This window comes from Sinocyclocheilus grahami, unplaced genomic scaffold (assembly GCF_001515645.1).
Source record: "Sinocyclocheilus grahami isolate Dianchi unplaced genomic scaffold, SAMN03320097.WGS_v1.1 scaffold258.1, whole genome shotgun sequence".
Lineage (NCBI taxonomy): Eukaryota > Metazoa > Chordata > Actinopteri > Cypriniformes > Cyprinidae > Sinocyclocheilus > Sinocyclocheilus grahami.
The window spans coordinates 110,226-132,142 of NW_015505437.1; the positions used below are offsets into that span (position 1 = coordinate 110,226).

At 36.0% G+C, this 21,917-nt stretch overlaps 1 protein-coding gene across 1 annotated transcript in view; it reads right to left on the reverse strand.

Annotated features, from left to right (window-relative positions):
• Positions 1–898: 898 nt before the first annotated feature.
• The window catches only part of LOC107598938 (E3 ubiquitin-protein ligase HACE1-like), a 33,760-nt gene continuing 12,741 nt past the window's right edge, over positions 899–21,917 (reverse strand). Inside the window, 18 exon segments of the mRNA XM_016290381.1 lie at positions 899–1,262; positions 1,483–1,596; positions 3,616–3,686; positions 3,994–4,092; positions 5,072–5,203; positions 5,885–6,024; positions 7,766–7,838; positions 7,840–7,856; positions 9,172–9,259; positions 11,224–11,321; positions 11,410–11,521; positions 12,625–12,712; positions 14,819–14,887; positions 17,505–17,812; positions 20,561–20,711; positions 20,797–20,903; positions 20,989–21,090; positions 21,162–21,258. Coding sequence (XP_016145867.1) covers positions 1,160–1,262; positions 1,483–1,596; positions 3,616–3,686; positions 3,994–4,092; positions 5,072–5,203; positions 5,885–6,024; positions 7,766–7,838; positions 7,840–7,856; positions 9,172–9,259; positions 11,224–11,321; positions 11,410–11,521; positions 12,625–12,712; positions 14,819–14,887; positions 17,505–17,812; positions 20,561–20,711; positions 20,797–20,903; positions 20,989–21,090; positions 21,162–21,258 — 1,969 coding nt within the window. The 3' untranslated portion in view covers positions 899–1,159.

Genomic DNA, 21,917 nt, shown 5'->3' on the forward strand with positions numbered 1-21,917 from the left:
ATGATAAATCAAAATAAATAAGTGTATATATATATATATATATATATATATATATATATATACACATTTTCACTTTAACCACAACCAATAGTAAATATATGATACATTCCTAAAATGATATGACTTCCCTTTGCAAAATCATTTCATGACATGTCCTTGTTTTACAAAAGGAAATTATATGATTTGTTTGTGAAAATATTTGGCACACCTATAACATTATTTGATAATTCATACTGAATAACTTGACTGCGCATAAACAATTTAGACACTGAATATAAAATTAAGAATTCCTGGACTATGCTGACAACCCCATATATAACGAAATACATTTGAGTACATCAAAATATATATGGCACAATAATCATGAGTAAAGAACTTTCCAGACCACTAACTGAAAGTGTGCCACAAGAGACCAATACAACAACGCAACAGAAAAATAAAACAAAACAAAAAATACAACTGCTCAAAATTACAATTTTCAATAATGTGTTGACAGCTGACAGTTGTGATACAAGCTATAGATATTTCACTGTCTCACACGTATCCGCACACACATGCAATTCAAGCATGGCGTGAGTTGAACAGCATCGTATAACTGAAATAATACAGCCTGGAGTACATTTATTAATGTAAAAGAAATATGATTTCTGCATGTAACAGGCCATTTGGATTCAGTCATTGGCAAATATGTAAGAGTGAAACTCAAGAAACCTGTGAAGAGCATGTCTAGGTCATATTTCACTAAAAAAATTATATATTCAAATGCATAACCTATTTTTATGATGAATTAGACGGTGTGTGTCAAGTGTGTGTGTGTACATTACAAAAGTAATATTTTAATAAATAATAATACTAATAAAAAAAACACCTGTATAATAGTATTGCATTTGGTGTAATACAGAAAAAAAAATCCTTATTTTGAATTTACTGCGAAATGTGACCTGAACATCTTTTTCACATATACAAAACAGCCTCAGTGCCTGAAGTATCATTAATTCATGTCATTATTCACTGATGTCCTTGTCATAAATTTCCTCGTGCCAAAAATAAATCAAATATAAAGGCTTTTGAATCAAAGTGTTGGAAGTATCCCTGAACTGAGCCATGTGTGCGTCGTGTGTCCACAGAGCAGAATTCTCAGCAAACGCAGAAGCCGGCGTCACGCCATGGTGTATCCGTAACTCCCACAATGCAGTGCAACCAGCAAACGATCACGCAGGACGTCCTTGCTGGGGTATTCTGGGAGTTTCAGCATGTTAATACTAGGAGAAGAGAGAGAGATCGGTAAGTGATGCTACACTGTGAGAGTCAAACCGGTTTCATTAAACACACTTTTTTTTCTATTTGTTAGTCTTTGTCACTCTTCCAGTGCTTCATCATTATGTTTTAAAGCAGCTCTGTGTTTACAGCTCAGAAATATCAGAAGAGCCACATTGCCCTCTAGTGCTTCTATCTGAACAACACTATCCATCTGTCTCTTACCATGTACTAGAGGTAGGCAGTAGGTTTGATGTGTAGGGCACAGCGGCAATAGTAAACTTCTGCAGACCGCTGCCGCCCAGAAGAAAAGCAAATCCTCCATGAGGAACTCTTGAACTGTTAGAAGAAAACAGTATCACTTAAAAGAGAGGCACAAATCCCATGTTTTTGGCAGTGACGCATATTAGACATAGCAAATCATTTATTATATAACAGAAACACTGACACAGCATAAAACATTATCTAGGTTTAAATAAATCAAATGTCTGTATGTACACCATACCTGATTTAAAATGGGCAATTTGGCCTGTTCAGCTTCAGAAGTCTTGACCCTCTTAGCTATCTCTCAGCTACAATTATAATCATTCAACAATGCCATTTAATTATGAGTAGGTAATTTTTTTAACAAATATATATATATATTTTTTTTTTTGTACACATTTTACCGAAACCATTTTGTATGTAAACTACATTACTAAAGCAATAAGCCCCAAGAAGCCGTGGTTTACAGTGAATTTATAACAGCTAAGTGGCATTGTTAGCTGTTATAAACATCCCCCTTAGCTGTTATAAATTCACTGTAAACCACGGCTTCACGGGGCTTATTGCTTTTATAAAATGGTTATTCCATATACGTAGTAAGGTTTCACAAAATAAAACAGCGCAAATAAAGTGTAATGATATGAATAAAAACATTATTCTTCCGCTAAACAATGTAGTTCCTCAGAAACGGTTGTGGTTCCAACAAAGTGGTTGCCAAGAAACACACAAATGCAAACAAAGGTGTGTGTTTGTAGAGTAATTTACAACAGCTTCGAACTTGGCTCAGCCAATCAGAATCAAGGACCGGAACTATCCGTTGTATAAATATAAACTAACCCATTACAAAATATGTAACACTCTTTAAACCAACCAATAATTCTGTCTCTCCAATTTCTTCTCTCTCTCTGATTTTTCTCTCTCAAATAAATCTCTCCATTTTTTTATGTTTTAAAAAAATTGTTAGCTAGCAATAATAATAATAATTTTTTTTCAGTTGCATCTTATCAGGACAGTATGGAAGCCTTTTTCCACCATGAAAAATAAATAAATAAATAAATAACTTACACTTGTAACAATTACAAATTTACGACTTACAAATTGTAACAATTTGGAGTTTGTTTCTTGCGATTCTGAAGAAACAAACTCTAAACTGTGACTTATTTTTTCATAATTGCATTCATCTCAATTGTGAGAGGGACATAAAAAGTCAAATCTACTCGTTTGAATCTATTATTCCATGGCAGAAAATGGGCTTTCATAGGAAACGTCTTATTTTTCATGTTGCAGTTTACGGCTTCTGTATTAAATATTTCCTTTCACTGGAACATTTTTAGAAAAAGAAAGAAAGGAGGAAGGAAGGCATTTTTACATCTTCATTTACAACAGCTTCGAACTTGGCTCAGCCAATCAGAATCAAGGACCGGAACTATCCGTTGTATAAATATAAACTAACCCATTACAAAATATGTAACACTCTTTAAACCAACCAATAATTCTGTCTCTCCAATTTCTTCTCTCTCTCTGATTTTTCTCTCTCAAATAAATCTCTCCATTTTTTTATGTTTTAAAAAAATTGTTAGCTAGCAATAATAATAATATTTTTTTTTCAGTTGCATCTTATCAGGACAGTATGGAAGCCTTTTTCCACCATGAAAAATAAATAAATAAATACATAAATAACTTTTTTTTAAATTTACGACTTACAAGTAACAATTTGGAGTTTGTTTCTTGCAATTCTGAACAAACAGAATCCAAACTGAAGAAACAAATTCTAAACGTGACTTATTTTTTCATAATTGCATTCATCTCAATTGTGAGAGGGACATAAAAAGTCAAATCTACTCGTTTTAATCTATTATTCCATGGCAGAAAATGGGCTTTCATAGGAAACGTCTTATTTTTCATGTTGCAGTTTACGGCTTCTGTATTAAATATTTCCTTTCACTGGAACATTTTTAGAAAAAGAAAGAAAGGAGGAAGGAAGGCATTTTTACATCTTCAAACCCTATTTTGTACCTTACAAGGGTCACTTTCTGACAATATTTATACAGCATGAAGTGCCAGCATACAGAATAAGGAAATAACTATACGTACCTTCCTGTAACAAACTGTAAGAGAAGGACTCTTTCTTCTTGAGTGAGATTTTCAACCACTTCCCAAAACCACTGCAACAAAAACACAGTCTCTAATCACAGCCTGGTAGATACTTGTCAACTGGTACACATTTTCATATATAGTTTTTAATCGCCATTTATAACTACACCACAGCCATCAGGCAGTTTACTCTCTGCCAAGCTACTGTTGTCATCTCTGACGGACCTTCTGACTAGCAATAGTGGTCTCACCATAAATGTGATAATGTAAACATTTTGACATCACTGTTTTGTTATGTATATTTATATGTATTATTTATGTATATCATCCGTCTCTATGAAGCAGCATGTTTTGTGTGTGCTGGTGCTGATGGGATACCTGTATAACAGGCTCCTGCAAGTCGTAGCCACTAGTGTACTCTGTGTTCTTCTTCCAGTCCATCACATCAATTTCAGGCATGCCTGACAACAGCAGTTCCTGCTCACACAAACATAAACCATACCACCCCATCAAACACACATTCTAAGATTCTGGTGCATTCTTAACAGCTCTCCAAAAATGTATATTCTGTCATCATTTACTCTCATGTTGTTTCAAATACGCCATACCTGATGTCAAACCTGGTGCAAAGCATCTAGCGGCACCGTGTTTTAAGTGTACAAGCAAAGAGGTAGTTTGTCAGCAAATACTTAATAAAAGTTTTATGACAAAACTACTGATCACAAAACTGTTACATCTTCAGAAGGCTTTATTTATTCATTCAGTCAGTCATGTCTGTTCTAGAGAAGAAGAAAAAAATCACTAGAATTACATGCATGTTATAAAATCATTACAATTTCTTTTTTGGGGTAACACTGCTGAATCCCAAAACTGCTGTGGCTTTGTGCAAAAACTAACACACTTATATCAAGTCTGATATTGCTGTCTGAAAATCATTCATTGCATTTAATGACTGAAATGGCATAGCATATGATTTTTTATCAACATGTAAAAGTTGTATCTTGTGAAAGCCTGAGCTTCTGAAAAAATGCGTATACTGAAGTTTTAACTATTGTGTTGTTCCTCTGTTGTGAATTCTTCATTAAATCGATGCTAATTTTCTCTATATTAGAGTTACATGTATGATTAGCATGTAACTTGGTTCCAGTTTACTTGTGCGTTCACTACATAAACAAAATATTACAGCTTGCATTTGCACAGGTTATGTTGTGGATTAATTTTGTATAGACTGTGTGTATGAGTGAGCTTATTAACTTGCTCATTTCACTGGTGTTCAGGGCTTTCATCTTAATCCATACTACAATGGTTGCTGTTGTTGTGTGCGCGCGTGTGTTTCTTCAGTGAGCACAGGAGAGAAAAATAGCAAAGGGAAACTCCAAATGAAAAATGCAACATGAGAATATAAAGAGATAGAAGCAGGAGTCTCATGCAGAGCTGAGAGGAGGAATCTACTGACCAGCTCATATTCATCAAAGAGCTGGATGAGCGAGGGGAGGATGAAAGTGTGAAAGCCCTGCAGGAAGGCATTGATCTGCGGCTGAATCGCTCGGGTCATCCTGAGCTCCGTCACCAGCTGCACATACTCCTCCTGACACACAAAGAAACATGACAAATCAGACAAAAAAGCACCATCATTCACTTCAAAATCATGGACAGACTGCTTTGTTCTCAGCAGTCTGAGTGACTAAAATGAGGGCAAATATCCCTAATAATAATAAAAAAAAGGTACTTCATCTCATGCAAGTGTAAATGATTTAAAAAAAGATGATGGAGACACAACGACTAAGTTTTAATTGCTATGAATATTAGCCTATTCGACTCAAAAATGATATAGGCAATTGGCTCATTTTACCCCGGTTTTCTGCAGTTGATTCCAATAGTTTGATTTTAGCTAAAGTAAAAATGCAATACTCTAATGTGCACAAATATACTCAAAACATCCAAAAGTTTGAGATTAGTATGATAAAGACTTCTTTTTTTTTAAGAAGTCTCTTGTTCTCACCAATGCTGTATTTATTTGATCAATTATACAGTAAAAACAGTAATACAGTAAAACATTATTACAATTTAAAATAACTTTCTATTTCAATATATTTTAAAATGTAACTTATTTCTGTGATCAAAGCTGAATTTCCAGCATCATTACTCCAGTCTTCAGTGTCACATGATCCTTCACTAGGGTTTTAAGTTTATATAACCGAAACATACATACATACATACATATACATATATATACATATACATATACATATATATATATATATATTACCTTGGTTCCGAACACATCGGTCTCTACAGAAAACGTGAGCTCAAGGCCAAGGTCACTGATGTCATTGTCCAGAATCCACTGCAGATTTTTAGCATACTCTGGGTCAATGGATGACACATCCTGATAGCTCACTGGGATGCCTGCAAAGATCCCACACAAACACACTTTCACATATCTGCATGTTGCAGACACTCCTGTTAATGACTATGTTTACCAGAATATTGGTTTAATCAAGTTGTGGCAAATGGGTTCTGTTGGCATGATCAGGGATTGAAATTAACTTTTTTACTCACCAGCCAATTTGGCTACTAAATTTTTTAATTACAGGCCATTCATAACTTCTACCAGCCAAAAAAAAAAAAACTAAATAAACCAACAGCTTGAGGCTGTCTACATGACAAAGTGACTGTTGCAAATCATTTTGTGTCGGTACTAAGGGTGTGCGATATTGACAAAAAATAATATCTCAATATTTTCTGGGATTTTATTGATAAAGAGTGTGTTATTGTGCTGATATCTTAAGGATAGAGTGGACAGCTGACTCCTAAAGTTTTTGATATTCTTCATATTGTGTGTGGTCAGTTCACAGCAGTGATAGAAATTAATCTTTTCCAATAAGTTTAGATTGATTTTTACCTTTTATAGACATTTTTACCTTTATAAATCCATTTTTACTGAAAGTGTGCATCATCTTTTGAGTCAAATTACATTACACTACATTTAATCAGGCAATTATAACAATACTACATTTAGGCTGTTACTAAACAAATGAAATCAGTATCAATAAAATTAATCTTTGCAGAGGTTAAATATGAAGTGGCATTTAGATGTAGTTACACATGTTAATGCAGCTTAGAGGGACATGGAATGCTTTAACCTGCAGTTACAAATGCATACATAATGTTTTGATATTTTAAACATGAAATGTTGAATAGTGATATTTAAATTAATTAAAAAAATAAAAGATACTTTAAATGTGAAATGAAATCCGCCAGTAGATGGCAGCAAGTCACTGTTAAGTGAATCATTGCGAATGAACCGAATCATTTAAACGGCTGATTTTTCTCAGAGACGCAAAACAGCGCTGTGTTTGGAATGTTTTCTGTTGGCAAAATAACGCAAAAACAGCCAATATGGTGTCTAAAACGTAAGAACCTTGATATTAACTTATTGTTTATTGAACTGTTGTATAAAATCAATATCACATTTGTAACCATGCTGATTTAGTTTTTTAAAAACGGCACTCTTCGTGTGATATTAACTATATGAGTTGATATAAATATATACATTTTCCAACCCCCTTATCTTGAATTATGTGATCATTCGTAATGCATATTAACAGACTGAATCATGCAATGGAAGAATGCACTCTAAATGCGCACAGCACAAAGTTAGTCTAACCAGACTACATCACGTCGCGTATGCGTACACTTTGTAACTTAGGTGTGTTTTGTTTGGTTTTTGCAATATACTCGACAATGTCATGAAGCCTCACGAGTTCAGTATTTGCGCTAAACCTGCGCAGATTTGACTTGGATGAACGTCCCAAAGAAATTAATGAGTGAACATAACTTACGAAAAGTAACCTGCCAAACTGGCTAGTGATTTGACAGCGTTACCCGACACAGCTGATTTTTACCCGCATTTGGCGGGTGTTAATTTCAAATCCTGGGCATGATGTATATGAAAATTCCTGATATACTTGTGATTATTCTTGTGCTTGTAAACAAAAAATCCTTAGTCGAGGGCAGTCCCTACTAATCTGTATGAATGCATGCAAAAAGAAGTATAACAAACAGATTCAATATAAAAATGTGCTGATACAGAACTATTTACAAGTAAATTCTCTGATATAAACACTATGTGAGTGGAGTGGGTTACCCAGTATGTGCTTGTAAAAGGAGCGTGTGAAGTAGATGTTCACCAGCTGGCGATGGTAGAGAGCCAGACCCAGTGTGTTGAAACGTGGTACCTTTACAAGTATTTGAGAGAGAGAGAAAAAAAAAATTCAAACATTGACGAACTGTAAACACAGCACACTGTATCTGAGAAGAGAATGGAATGTTATCTATTTCTGCATAAATGACAGAGAAAATGTTTTATCTAAAGGCATAGCCCCACTAGCCAGTTTCTTTGCTGATTTTCAGTCATAAGCTTCATTTACATAGTCAAGAGTTCAGAGGCAACATCCACATCTCTCAGCGGGAGGACTTTAATGGCCCAAGCGACTCCCTGCTGAGCTCATGGCCCTGCAGACCCTCAGCCGACATCAAGATTCCCCTTGGCAGTGACCAATGAGCTTCTTCACACACTAAAAAATTAAAAAGCCATTGTCTGGCACAAATCTGATCCAATCTTTTCCTTCTGCAAGCGCTAGGTCTCACATGCTAAAAGCAGGCTGGTGGCCTCTCTTGCACTTCTGTTTTTATAGAATGTAATTTTTTCCCCCCATTAAATCTGTGCATATAATTTGTATTGTGATGATACAGTCACATTTACTGTTGTACAGTAAATCACCAAACTCCATGTGGGAGTGAACGATTTCCCCCACGCAGATTTCAAAATGAAATTAATTTGATCACACCTACAGTACAGTATGTGAACACTTTAAAACAAAGTGACTTTAAAGGGGCGAACGCATTTACATTGTTCGGCCTATTTTCATGGAGAAATCTAGTCATCTCAATACAAATCCAAGAGCTCAGAAATGTTGCATTACACCGTTTCTACATTGGACGCAACAGTCGTACCGCATTGCAGCCGCTAAAGGCTGTCTACACTAGACGCGACAAACCGACCGTTGCAAGTCATTTGAACTTCGTGTCAGTACAGCATAAATAGAACAAGGCATCAGTTTACTGTGTGGATTTGTCACACCGCATCCAGTATAAACAGCATCACTGACTGTAATGAGTTCTATTGTATTTTGCTGCGTCCGGTGTAGACACGGTGTTAGAGTGAAACATTTCTTAACAGGTTTAAGTTTCAACAGAAAGCTTGGTTTGAAAGCGACTTGTGAGTTTTGTCTCATACACTGACACACTACAATAGCTAGACAATAGACTTTTTTTTGCCTGTGTGCGACCACAACTTAAGCTGAAACTTAACCCAAAAAATTGCATATCACACCGACTCATAGGGCACTACATGAATTGCATCCTTATCTGTCACTCCTTTTCCATATTAATTGATGAATGTGACAGATCACCAACAGAAGAGAGCGATGTTACAGTAAAAACAGCTGACAGGTGCAGCACCCCGACTCGTATTGTACATAAGGTTTTTACCATCAGCTGATTGTGTAAACAGTGCATAGTCCGGGTTGATGATCTCATTGGACAGAATGTCAAACCACTCTCTGACCACCCCCTGACCCTGAGAAAAGGACAGAATACAGTTATTCATGGCATTAATCCTTGATCTACTCCATTATAGCAACATCCAAGCGAAAATACTTTCAAACCTGGTTAAATAGCCAATATATGCATAATATGCACAAATATGCAGCTACCTAAAGTATTTTAAGCATCACAAGCTGCCTTCTAAGATACCTCATTTTGGTCCGACGGTAGCCGAACTGAGGCTGGTTTAAGATTTTTTCCCCCAGAGAATATTCTTACCTTTTATTGAATAGTAGAGTTTTATTAAACATTTATACTTTCATATATATGTATATTGTGTGTTAAAGGACCTCTGTATGGCAGATTTGAATAAAACACCTCTGCCTCTCACAGACCATTTTGACATTTCCATAATTCTCAAGAAGAGAAGTTGTCATCGTTTGGTAAACTTCTATAGTGGTAAATAAGAGACTATGACGAATATGATTTTTGATATCCTATTTATTCCAAAAGCAAAAAAAAAAAAGTGTGTTCTAAAGATGTGTGTTCCAAGGATAAACGAAGGTCTTATGGGTTTGGAATGTTATGAGGGCGAGTAATTAATGGCAGAATTTTCATTTTTGGGTGATCTATCCCTTTAACTGTGGTTGAATCAATGTAACGAATGGTCTCTTTTGGCTTATTGTTTCACATCATTTCTCTCTCCTGAAAGGGTTACATGACTGGGAGTGCCAAAATAGGGCTCGCAAAATCGCTAGCCCGATGTCCCGGGGCTATTTTGTTTTCCAGTCGGGCTATCAAAATGTATCACCACTCTGCCCGATGGGCTACCTTAAATGCAGATCTCCCGCGGGTCCTTAAAAACTCCTAAAGTGAGTTGCACCAAACGTAAGGCCATAAAAAGTTTTAAATATGTTAAATGGTATAAGAAACGTCTTAAGTATAATTTCAAGAGGTCTTACAGTTGGGGACAGAAAGACAAGCGTCGCGATACGTCTGAATTAAACTTCAAAAGGCAATGACGTCATTGAATAAATATGAGCGCTTCACGTTTCAAGTCAAAACGCGGCGCGGATGTCTTTATTTGAATGTATCTGAAGGGAACCGACTGTCCTCAGAAACGTGTCGTTGGCATTTTAATTTCATTTGACCTATAATTCCAGATAAAGCAGCGTTTATGAGTGCGGAGCTGCTTTGTGTGCAGCCATTACCGGGGAAACCGCAATATTTCAGCGCTCCTAAAGTGCCACCTCGTGGCAAAGAATGAATTTGCATTTCCAATAAGCCTTTCTTTGTGATTATGGTCAGATCAATGCAAATATCAACTCATGTTTTTACGCAGCAAACACAGAGTTGTAAATGAGAAAAAAGTTAATGTGTCTTCTAAAAATCGAAACTAAAAAAAAAAAAAGTAAATTCCGAATTTGCTATGACAATCTGGCGCTTCCGAATCAGCGACTGCAAGTTTAAAATAATGATCTTTAAAAAAAGCATCATATGACCCCTTTAAGACAGTAATATTTATACATTTTAAATTGACAATTTATATGCTTGCTTTATCCCTTTTCATAAAAACGGTCTAAAGGCTGAAATGCTGTTGTATAAGATTTGTGTTTTTGTGAAAACCTGTATCTGAACTGTAAATCATGTAATTTTATGGCTCAATACTGTGTTACCATAGACATTGTTCAACCCCACTCACACGGTGTTCATTTTACTTGTGCAGCTCTTAAAATGGGTCATAAATTGCCTTAAATAAAATTTTTGTTGATATTTGTGTATTGAAAATATTTGTGATTGACATTTAAACTCCTATCTGATTTTCTATATTTAAAAAAAGGTCTTTTTTTTTTTTTTGGGCTAGTTAAATTCATTTTTCGGGCTACCAAAATCTGAAGAAGAGTACCTGCACGAAGGGCTACCAGGGATTTAGAAATTTTGCGAGCCCTGCAAAAGATTTGAGATGAAGAGATTCCCAGAAGACATGTTCAATCTTACCATTCCCTCTTCACCATGAAACCGCACTGCAATGCCTTGTTTGAGTTTCTCATTGGAGGATTTGGACACAACCTCGCAGCTGCTTCGGAATATTGAGTCTGAAATACAATGATAAAAAATTAATGAAGGAGGTGAAGCCTGAAAGATGAAGCAACCTTTGAACAGATAATGAAGACATTCTTCTACCTCGGTGAACAAGAAGAATATCATTTTCATTAACTGGCCGGTGCACCATATCCGAGTCTGGCTGTCCAGCCAGAAGATGTTCATAAAACCACTCACACCTGTCCTTAAATGGCTAAGGAAGAGAGGTAAACAAAGACCTATTAAAAAAAATTACTACATTCACTAAACCCTATTGCACTTGCATCCTAGATGAATCCTTAGGCCAGAAACATATTTCACACAAGGATACTGAATACAACTTCAGTAGGTCAAACTAAATATTATACGAGCCATTTTCTTTTACGAGGTTTGCAATTTATATCATATTAGCATGGGTACAGTTTTTACACACTAATTGGTGTGATTTCTATCAAAATTAAATTGATACATTTATAAAAATATTACTATAAAAAAAAAACACCAGGGTTAACAACTAAGTCTAAATTAAATTGTCACTCACTAGATCCTAGCTAGTTTGTTCAATGATTTCAATTCTTGAACAATACAATTGTTAAAAAAATTGTTTTGTAATAGGTGGAAATCATCTGGCAACAGAGCTAGGCAAAAACTAGGTGGGTCAATATTTTATTTTTGACATTATATTTTGACAATATTACTCAGTAACCCTATTAGAATATCTATAGACACCCTAATTTGTGAGATTCTGTGAGTTTTACAAATGAAGGATAAATTACTCAAATAAAAACTACACTAGGGTTGAAACTAATATTAGTTTTGTAATAGGTGGAAAATCATCTTGCAACAGAGCCCTGCATAAAAACACAGCAAGTAAGTTTACCTCTTTTCTTTTCACTAAAATTGTATACGCAACTGTATTCATATATTAAAATCATACAGCAGTGTCATAATTTGAACTGATAATACATTGAGAAGATAAGATATGGGACAGCACCAGGATCACCATTTTAAGAAGAGAGATACAGACATTTGTTGTATTAAAATGAATTGAAATTCAAATTTTCATGTAATGGTAATCTTTAGTTTATCAAACATACAGTATCTATACCTCTAATGCATTTAGATGAAATATTATGAAGGCAAATATTTTATTCTTGATTCTTAAATAGGCTCGAATTTGATTTCATCGTAACTCCAAAAGTTGTTCAGGCCCTTTGGGAGCTGAGGAGCCCTGATGAAGTCCAAATCAGGGACAGGATCTCATTAGCAAATTGTACATCAACTCCAAGAGCTATTTCAGTCTCTCATCATGCTTACCTGTCCTTTAATAATATGCATGAAGCGGGACATGAGCTCAGGACATTCCAGCAGGAAGTGGAAGTGGTTGAAGATGATTTTGGGATTCCTGGGAACAGTAAATGAGCAATAGTGAGAAAGTGTTTTACAAGTACAGTATATTGTAGGTCTAAACACATTTATGTGCACACATACAAACACACCACTAATCCTAAACTTAAGGTTAAAAGAAAAGTTTACCTGAAAATTAAACTTTATTATTTACCCATCCTCATGTCATTCCAAACTCGTGGATGTTTTATAATTTTTTTTAATAAATTTTGAATTGATTTTAATGCAGCCCTATCATAGTGCATCTAGCATTGGTGCAACCAGAATTGGTATTTAGTAAGTACGAGAATGGACGCAAGCTTCAGTAGAGGAGATGCTTAGTGTTCATTATTGTGCTTAAAGGGGTCATATGATATGACATTGCTAAAAAGAACATTATTTTGTGTATTTGGTGTAATGCAATGTGTTTACATAGTTTAAGGTTCAAAAAACACATTTTATTTTCCACATACCGTACATTATTGTTGCTCCCCTATGCCCCGCCTTTCTGAAACGCGTCGATTTTTACAAAGCTCATCGTTCTGAAAAGCGCAGTGTGCTCTGATTGGCCAGCTATCCAGTGTGTTGTGATTGGCTGAATATCTCAAGCGTGTGACTGAAATGTTACGTCCCTTACCATATTTGGAAACATTCAGCGAGAATAAAAGTTACGCCTTCTGTCTTTGCGTAAATATTTGGGCGGTGTTCCACACAGTGACGTAGATATGTGGGGGCGTGTTTTAATGAAGTGTTTTAGGAAGGCGTGGATGAGTCTTAACTTTAGGAAAGAATATCTCTTTGGGTTTGAGACTTTAATCTTTGCAACTTTACAGATCTTATATATGCACGAACAGCTTGCAACGCTCCAAAGACAAAGGAAAACATGAAATCACATCATATGACCTGTTTAAGTCTCAAGAATTTTGTTCATCACACGTGACTTCAGAAAACTTTGAATATACCACATACACTACTGTTCAAAAGTTCAGGGTCATTAAGACTTTAATGTTTTTGAAAGATTTATGCTTAACAAAGCAGCATTTATTTAAACAAAAATACAGTTAATACCTGTAACATTGTGAAATATCATTACAATTTTAAGTAAGTGTTTTCTATTTTAATATATTTTAAAATGTAATTCATTCCTGTGATGGCAAAGCAGAATTTTCAACATTACTCCAGTCTTCAGTGTCACATCCTTCAGAAATCATTCTAATATGCTGATTTTCTTTTCTTTTTATTATAAATGTTGATAACAGTTGTACTGCTTCATATTTTTGTGGAAACTGTGATTTAATATGTCCATGCTGAATAAAATAATAAATAAAAAAAATTTAAATTGAGATTTATACATCATCTGAAAGCTGAATAAATAAGCTTTCCATTGATGTATGGTTTGTTATGACAATATTTGGCCAAGATACAACTATGTGAAAATCTGGAATCTGAGGGTGCAAAAAAATCGAAATATTGAGAAAATCACCTTTAAAGTTGGTGCATTACCGCCACCTATCTCTCAAATGGACCATGGACACTCTATCTACAATCTCAATTAGGAGTGTCAATGGTCCATTTGAGAGATAGGTGGCGGTAATGCACTTATAAGTCTGCGATCCGCCGTAAAGCAAGAAGAAGAAAATGCGTCAAGCGCCGGGACAGTTCGGACATTGCGTCATGAGCTCAGGACAGTTCGGACATTGCGGTGAATCAGAGGTAAAAAAACGATATAAATACTGTTCAGTTTCTTACACAGACCGATCGTTTCGTGTCTTCACACATCAATGTATCGTCACGAGCCGCAGGGTTTAATTTGGTTTTGTTTGTGTATGTTTTTTTTTACTCTCAAAGCCGTGATTCCCATTCACTTCCATTATATGACTGACAGACTGCAACGGTTTGAGTTAAAAATCTTAGTTTTTTTGTTCTACTGAAGAAACAAAGTCACCTACATCTTGGATGCCCTGGGGGTAAGCAGATAAACATCACATTTTAATTTTTGGGTGAACTATCCCTTTAAGACTGGTTTTGTGGTCCAGGGTCACACACATACAGTATATATATATTCCTTTAAGAAAAGATTTTAAAAACTATCAAAAACTACCATGAATAAATGCCCTTGACTTACCTTGTCACAAAACACTTGAGCACTTCATCATGCTTACAGACAAACTCGATGAATCGAGGGGAGGTCATGCTAGATATCAGAGAAGAAAAATGAAAATGAAATAAGAGTGTGCAGGGTCTCAGACTTGCCCATGAGAGTCTATAAATTATGCATTAATTAAAGAGTGATTTAATGGTCTAATAACATTATCATTAGAGAGGCAGTGAGGTCGGGGTGAAGAGACATTATGAACACTCACGCCGAATGAGCTCATGAGCACACGTCTATTAAAACACTCATCTTGGTTCTCCAGTACTTCCCATGAACTTTACAGGGGTCACATTCCGCACTTCTCTAGCTTTTAGCTCCACTTATAAAGTTCACATGCTTTTATCAATACTTTTATCCAAAGCGGCCTACAGTGCATTCAAGCCATTCATTTTGTCACCATGTGTGTTCCTGCTGACGATCAAACCCATGACCTCAGCAATGGTCCATGGTCGAGATCTCAAAAGTTTCAAGATTTCTGAACAAGCTGTTCTCTGCAGTTTAGTTTCTAAAATTGTCTGTGTGAAGTGCAAATAAACTTTGGTCACACTTTATTTGAAGGTCCAGTTCTCACTATTAACTAAATATTAATTACGACTTTTATACGTCTAAATAACCTCCTAATTACCGCTTATTAATAGTTAGTAAGATAGTTCAGTTTAAGTATTGGGTAGGATTAAGATGTAGAATATGGTCATGCAGAATATGTGCTTTATAAGTACTCGTAAACAGTAAATATGGTAGTAATATGCATGTGTGGGGTATCAGAGAGAATCAGAAAATTTAGGATTCGATCAGATTGGTGTTGGAACAACCCAAAGAGCCAAATTCCACAACGAGGCCCAGGATAACAAGACAACATCATACATCTGTCCACGATACCCTAGCGCCAGCCAGTCTGAAGCACGTCCACCAACTAGCAGCTTTGAGCAGCTCACAGCATTAAAACAAAATAACTGAATAATTGATCATTCCAACTCAGGAAGGAGTTTGTCAAATTTGGGGCAAGTAACCAAGATTAATGGTCAAAGAGAAGCACAGCATGACAATCACATATAAATCCATGATAGAAACCAGGAGCTAAAGACTTCATTAGGTGGTTTCCCCCAACCAGGACAAGAACCAGACTGAGATTCCTTTTGAGACCTTTAACCTCTTTGTTCCTGACAGAACACATTCACAGAATTGCACAGAAACTGCCTTTCCATGTATATATGCACCTAAATTATGCTAAAAAGGACTTATGAGCAACTAATCATTTCTATGCATAACTCCATATTATTTATGTAACCCACACATTTGATTAATCATGTATTTTGAATGACTATTGAATAGTTTATAAGATTATATTCATGTTGGGTATGAATGAGTTTGAATTGGCATGCTTTACACGTTTCTATCAATCAGTACTTTGTAAAATGTATTATATTCTTGTTATAGAAATCATGCCCAAATTATACACTGCAAGAGTGGGAAAATTCGGACCATGTGACTGATAAGATAACATGTTGATTTATGTATTGGGAGGAGAAACATAGCAACACCCCGAGCTAAGACCATGTCTAATTGGTCAAGACATCATTTGGGATGTGTCCAACAGCCCAGTTTATACACTCAGGACACCATCAAATTATGATTTTAGTCATCGCTTTTTGCATTAGGGTTTTTAGCCATAGCTTTTTGCCCGTGAACTCTTCGAGCGCCGTTCCAGCATGCTCTGGCTTGCATACCAGCAGCTCCTCTAAAACCATGAGGAGAAACGCCACCTAGTGTCGTCAAACTTTACTCTTTTACTTTAGTTTCTTTTCCGTTGATAGTTTCGTGTTCCGAGTTAACTTTTGCCGCAACGCCGTGCCTTTGAGTTCACCTCGAGTCTGTGACCGCCTCAAAACTTCAACCAGCCCACAACTCCGCATCTTCAGCCAAAGCCCAACCATTGGCTTCCCAAGACGTCACTTCAACGGCTACTGAACTTCCAGCCAATCAGCAACTTTGTGAAACCCCATTCTGCAACTACGACAACAACAAGGGAACCCTTAAACAAGCAACGCAAGTACCTCCAGATTCTAGCTGAACTGGTGCATTTAATATAAGTTTTAGCCTCATTGAGGAACTCAATGTGAGGGTTACTTAAATGATTGATTGTTGTTCAGGTCTATGCAATTGCACATATTGCTATAAACTTGGGATTTCACATTTTCACTCTCTTAAACTCATTCTTTCCTCACTTTTTCTCTTTATGCAACTTGTGTGGATGTATGAGTGCATATGCTTGTGTTAAATTAGTTTACATGTCTTAGATTTATCCAATAAAGCCTTATTTATATTGAAACAAGAAGTATCTTGTGTTTTGTGCTTACAAGTTAATGTCTTAAACTGCCGATCTTGTTACTGTGCTAATAAATAGTGTTTTCACTATATTTTGGATATTAATATCCATGCAGATTTGATGTTGTACGGCTCGTTCAATGAATCGCTGGCCGACTCAGTGATCAGCCGTAAAGATTCTGTTCAAATTCCCTATCAAATCAAAAATAATTCCCTTTGAGCTAAATTGACCTGTTTCCCTTACACATGTTAATAAGCAACTAGTTAATAGTGAGAATTGGTCCCCATACTGAAGTGTTACCGAAACGTTTAAGTTTGAGGTCAGTCTTACCCGTGTGGCATCTGACAGGAACAGCACATGTAGAAAGCCTGGATCACAGCGCTCAGGCGATTGGCTATCATAGAGATGACATCCTGACCATCGACGTAGCCCTCCGGCGTCTTCATCACTGACTTGGCGTCCAGCAACAGTGGGGGATTTTCGCTGGAAACAGAAGGGTCGACCTCCTGCTTTTTCAGGAAGAGTGACGCAATGTCATTTCCTGAGGATGAGGTTGTTGCGTCTGTGCTCTCCTTATCCTGCTCGGTGGAGATGAGGACCAGCCATTCATCAAGAGAGTGCCACAACAGCTCCAGAGGCTAGACAGCAACACGAGAGAACATCACTTCAACACAGATGTGCTGTACAAGACCAGAGCTTTGTGAGACAGCTTTGCTATTTCCAATTGTGAGAGACTATTCCATTCTACAGCAGCCTGCATGCCCATCTTTGCAGTGTTTGACACTAGGGTGATGTGATATATTGATTTTTAGAAATACACTCTCTAGTCTATGACATTGTAAATATCTATCTGACTTTATTGGACTTATTTGAAACCTTGTCTCATGACTTTCCGCAAATCAATTATTCTAAATAGTCTCTATAAAAACACAGACTGAAAGGATCATCAGTCAAAAAATGTTTACTGACGTACAGATATTGTTTCAACTATGAGCATTTTTGGCCTTTCAGAAAGTAAAGTCCTTTTCGCAATATAAGTAAAATAGAATGCTTTTCACAATCTCATTAGTTATTGTGTTTAACTGCATTCTGCATAACTGCGTTTGGAAATAACATTTCTGGTCAGTTTCATACAATAGATAGCATTTTGTATGTATGTGGGTCAAAGACGTTAAGATGTCCGCATAAAAAACTAAATTACAAAAGTGATTTTATGTTCATAGAAAGCACATTAAATGTAAGTAAAGTGTCTACTTTTAAGGTTTCAAATAAATAAAAGGTTTTTGGAGAATAAAATGTCAAAATTTGGTTGAAATAATGTTACATCGTCATTCAGTGTAACACAATATGGATGTAAAAATTCAAACAACATGCTTATTCTGACGTGTACATATTAAAATTAGTGCCGTCAATCGATAAAAATAAAAAAAACTAACTAATCGCACATTTTTCTGAAATGAATCACGATTAATCGCGATTAATCCCACCTAACATTAAAGTTTTTAAATATTGTTTTATATTGCAATAATTTCACATTCAATCTTCAAATTAATGTACAAACAACATAAAGACAGTATATTTTTAAATATTTGTTTAATGGCATATTTTTTTATGATTGAAGGCCAGTATCAATGATACCAATACTGATTTCTCTATAAAATTGCACCCCCCCCCCTAATATTTAACCATTGACTATAGCCATTCAACATTACAGTATAATTGAGAGCTATCAATTTTAAAGTGTATTAGACTTTAAAATATAACTTCTAATTTAAGTGAACTTAAAACAATAAACCCATTACAATAAATGTCATATTTACCTGTGCCCTTCAGCAGAAATATACAGATATTGAAATTGAAGTTATCAAACACTAAATTCTAAATTAAATATAGATGAATCCTTAAAGCTACAAAATGTTTTTTTCCTCTTTTTTTGTCATTTGATTAATAGGCATCACAGCAGCTGGTTATTAGGTTATTTTGGCTGTTATTTCTTTAAGAGCTGCCGCTGCTGAACGTGATGCGGCTCTGACAAGCATCATATTTCTCTCAACTGTTTTGACCTTTTCTGACCCACTTCAGGTCTTAAAGTCTCTATTAATGAGCTGACGAGTTAAATCGGGTGCGTTACATGAGTGAGACAGTGCTGGGCTGCTCCAGGACAGTTTTGAAAACCATTTCAGAGACATGTTCTTAAATGTGACTCATATAAAATATATTACATGCATGCACAGTTTTAAGGCTGCTTTAATCGCCTTTTTGGTAACTTCATGACTTAACTATGACCATGACATTGCATGCACATAGTTTATTTCGCGCTTTGCTATGAAAGGATACAGGCTACAGTGTGCGTCGGCACCTTTGTGCGTGCAATTGAAGATCACGTGCTGCGAGCACAGTACCTGCGACTGAATAAATGCACTTCTTGTCAAGAGAAAAAGTGACAGAAGCAGCAGTTGTGAGTGGAGTGGCCAACCCTAGCCCCGCCCCTGCGTTAATTGCGTTAAATATTTTTTACGCGTTAAATTGAAAAAAATGAATCGCCTGCATTAACGCGCTAATTTTCACACCACTAATTCAAATATATAAAAGAATAAGGGAGCATATTCAATCTGACTGTTTTAAATGAGTAAAAAAATCTTACTGTCTGCGCTAATCGCCTGCGTTAACGCGCTAATTTTGACACCACTAATTAAAATATATAAAAGAATAAGGGAGCATATTAAATTTGACTGTGTTTTAAATGAGTAAAACAATCTTACTGACAAATGGGCAAAACCTAGGATAGTGGCAAATTTTTTAAATGTAAAATTACAACTAATTAGTATTTGGGGTGAAAGTAATTAGTCTTTTAATATGTCATAAATAGATTTTTGTTGTAAATATGCCTGACAAGATTGTCACACTGAATGACATTTTAGTGGGTGTCTTCTGTAAATCAGGGAAAAATGTATATTTATTTTTGCTCAGAAAAACAAAATTGCAATTAAATGTTTTTTTTTTTTTGGGGGGGAGCAACAATTTAAAGCAGTATTACAGTTATTGTTTTTATGCTTAAACCCTTTTTCGTCTTTGACCCATGTATGTTTTTCTTTTATTTTTTTCAATAATTTAAAATAATTAAAGTTTGAATTTATGTAAAATTAAAAAAGACTCACCAAAAAAGTTTACTTTTATTTTTTTTAAAGCATCTTTGCTGACACTGTTATATCCTTGCAAACAGACTTTTGATAATACTTTGTTAGTGGCAAAATATGTCCATTATAGACCACCCTAGAGACCATCATAAATCATCATTTTAAACATGTTTAAAGTTCATATTTTTATGATGGATTTTCAGATTTTAATACTGAGTGTACTTTGTTGGCAATGCAATGCCCACTGACCTTAAAAACCTGGTTACGTGGTGTCTTGTTTCCGTTGTAACCCATGTCATTCCCGTTGTTTGGGCAGGACGGTCCAAGACAGAACACATGACAGAAGATCCGGACAATTCGGAGCAAACTCTTTGTTTGGAACTCAAAGTTACTGGACAAACTAATGGAAACAGAATGAGAAATAGATTTGCATAAAGTTCTACATAATACAATTTCTCAAGAAATGTGGATAACCTGAGACACACCTCAGCAGTTTATGTCCGTTTGTGGTGGCCACGTCAGCCAAGCTGGTCAAGATCATTTGGTAGCTGGAGTCACTCTGCTGTGAAACATATTCTAGAACCTGCCTTAGCTTAAAAAAAATAATATACAACATGTAAAAAGACACTCATGTACATAAACTCATCAAGAAACATAAATAAGAAAAAGAGGCGTACCATGTTCTCTTTAATGTCATCATTCTGAGTCATCTGTATCAGTGTCTGAAACAGTCTGCTATGGTGCTGGATGAGAATTTCACATGTTTCGCCATAACCACCCTAAAAATAGTTACACATGAGCTTTAGTATCCTGCATATGAGTGAATATAATATAGGTGTGCTGCATTCACCTGCACACACAGGTCAAGCGGTGTAACCCCATTCTTGTCTGGCAAATACTTGGCTCCCCTGAGGAGCAGTATCTGTGCAGTGTCCCTCTGACCATGACTGCAATACAATGAAGCTTGTAAATTGCATGCATATCAATATCTTCCATCCATGTGTGAACAAGTTTAGATCCTACTTCTGAGTGCACGTAAACAAAGAAGTCTTAAAGGGGTCAAATGATGCGATTTCAAGTTTTCCTTTCTCTTTGGAGTGTTACAAGCTGATTGTGCATAGATAAGATCCCTGAAGTTGCAAAGACTAAAGTCTCAAATCCAAAGAGATACTCTTTATCAAAGTTAAGACTATGCCACACCCCCCTAAAACGGCTCGTTCTAACACGCCCCCACATGTCTACCTCACTATGTGGAAATATTAGCATAATGCCGCCAAAATGTGCAGGCAAAGAAAGAAGGCGGGGTTTCAGGAACAGCAGTAGTGTTGAAGCAGCATGTCAGGGAGACGCTGTGTGTTTCTAGGCGAAAGCAAAAGCACTTTATTTGGCCTTCCGGAAGTAGATGCGTTTAGGAATCTTTAAGATGACTTACAACAGAACAGCAATGCATTTTATGGACGACCGTTTCGTGAACCTAGGAGAGGAGGTAATTCTGACTTTGCTATGACAATCTGGCACTTCTGCTGACTGTTCAAATGTGGAGTCTTGCACATCGTGTGTGCGTGAGAGTGTGTGTGTGTGTGTGCGCGCGTGTGTGAGAGAGAGA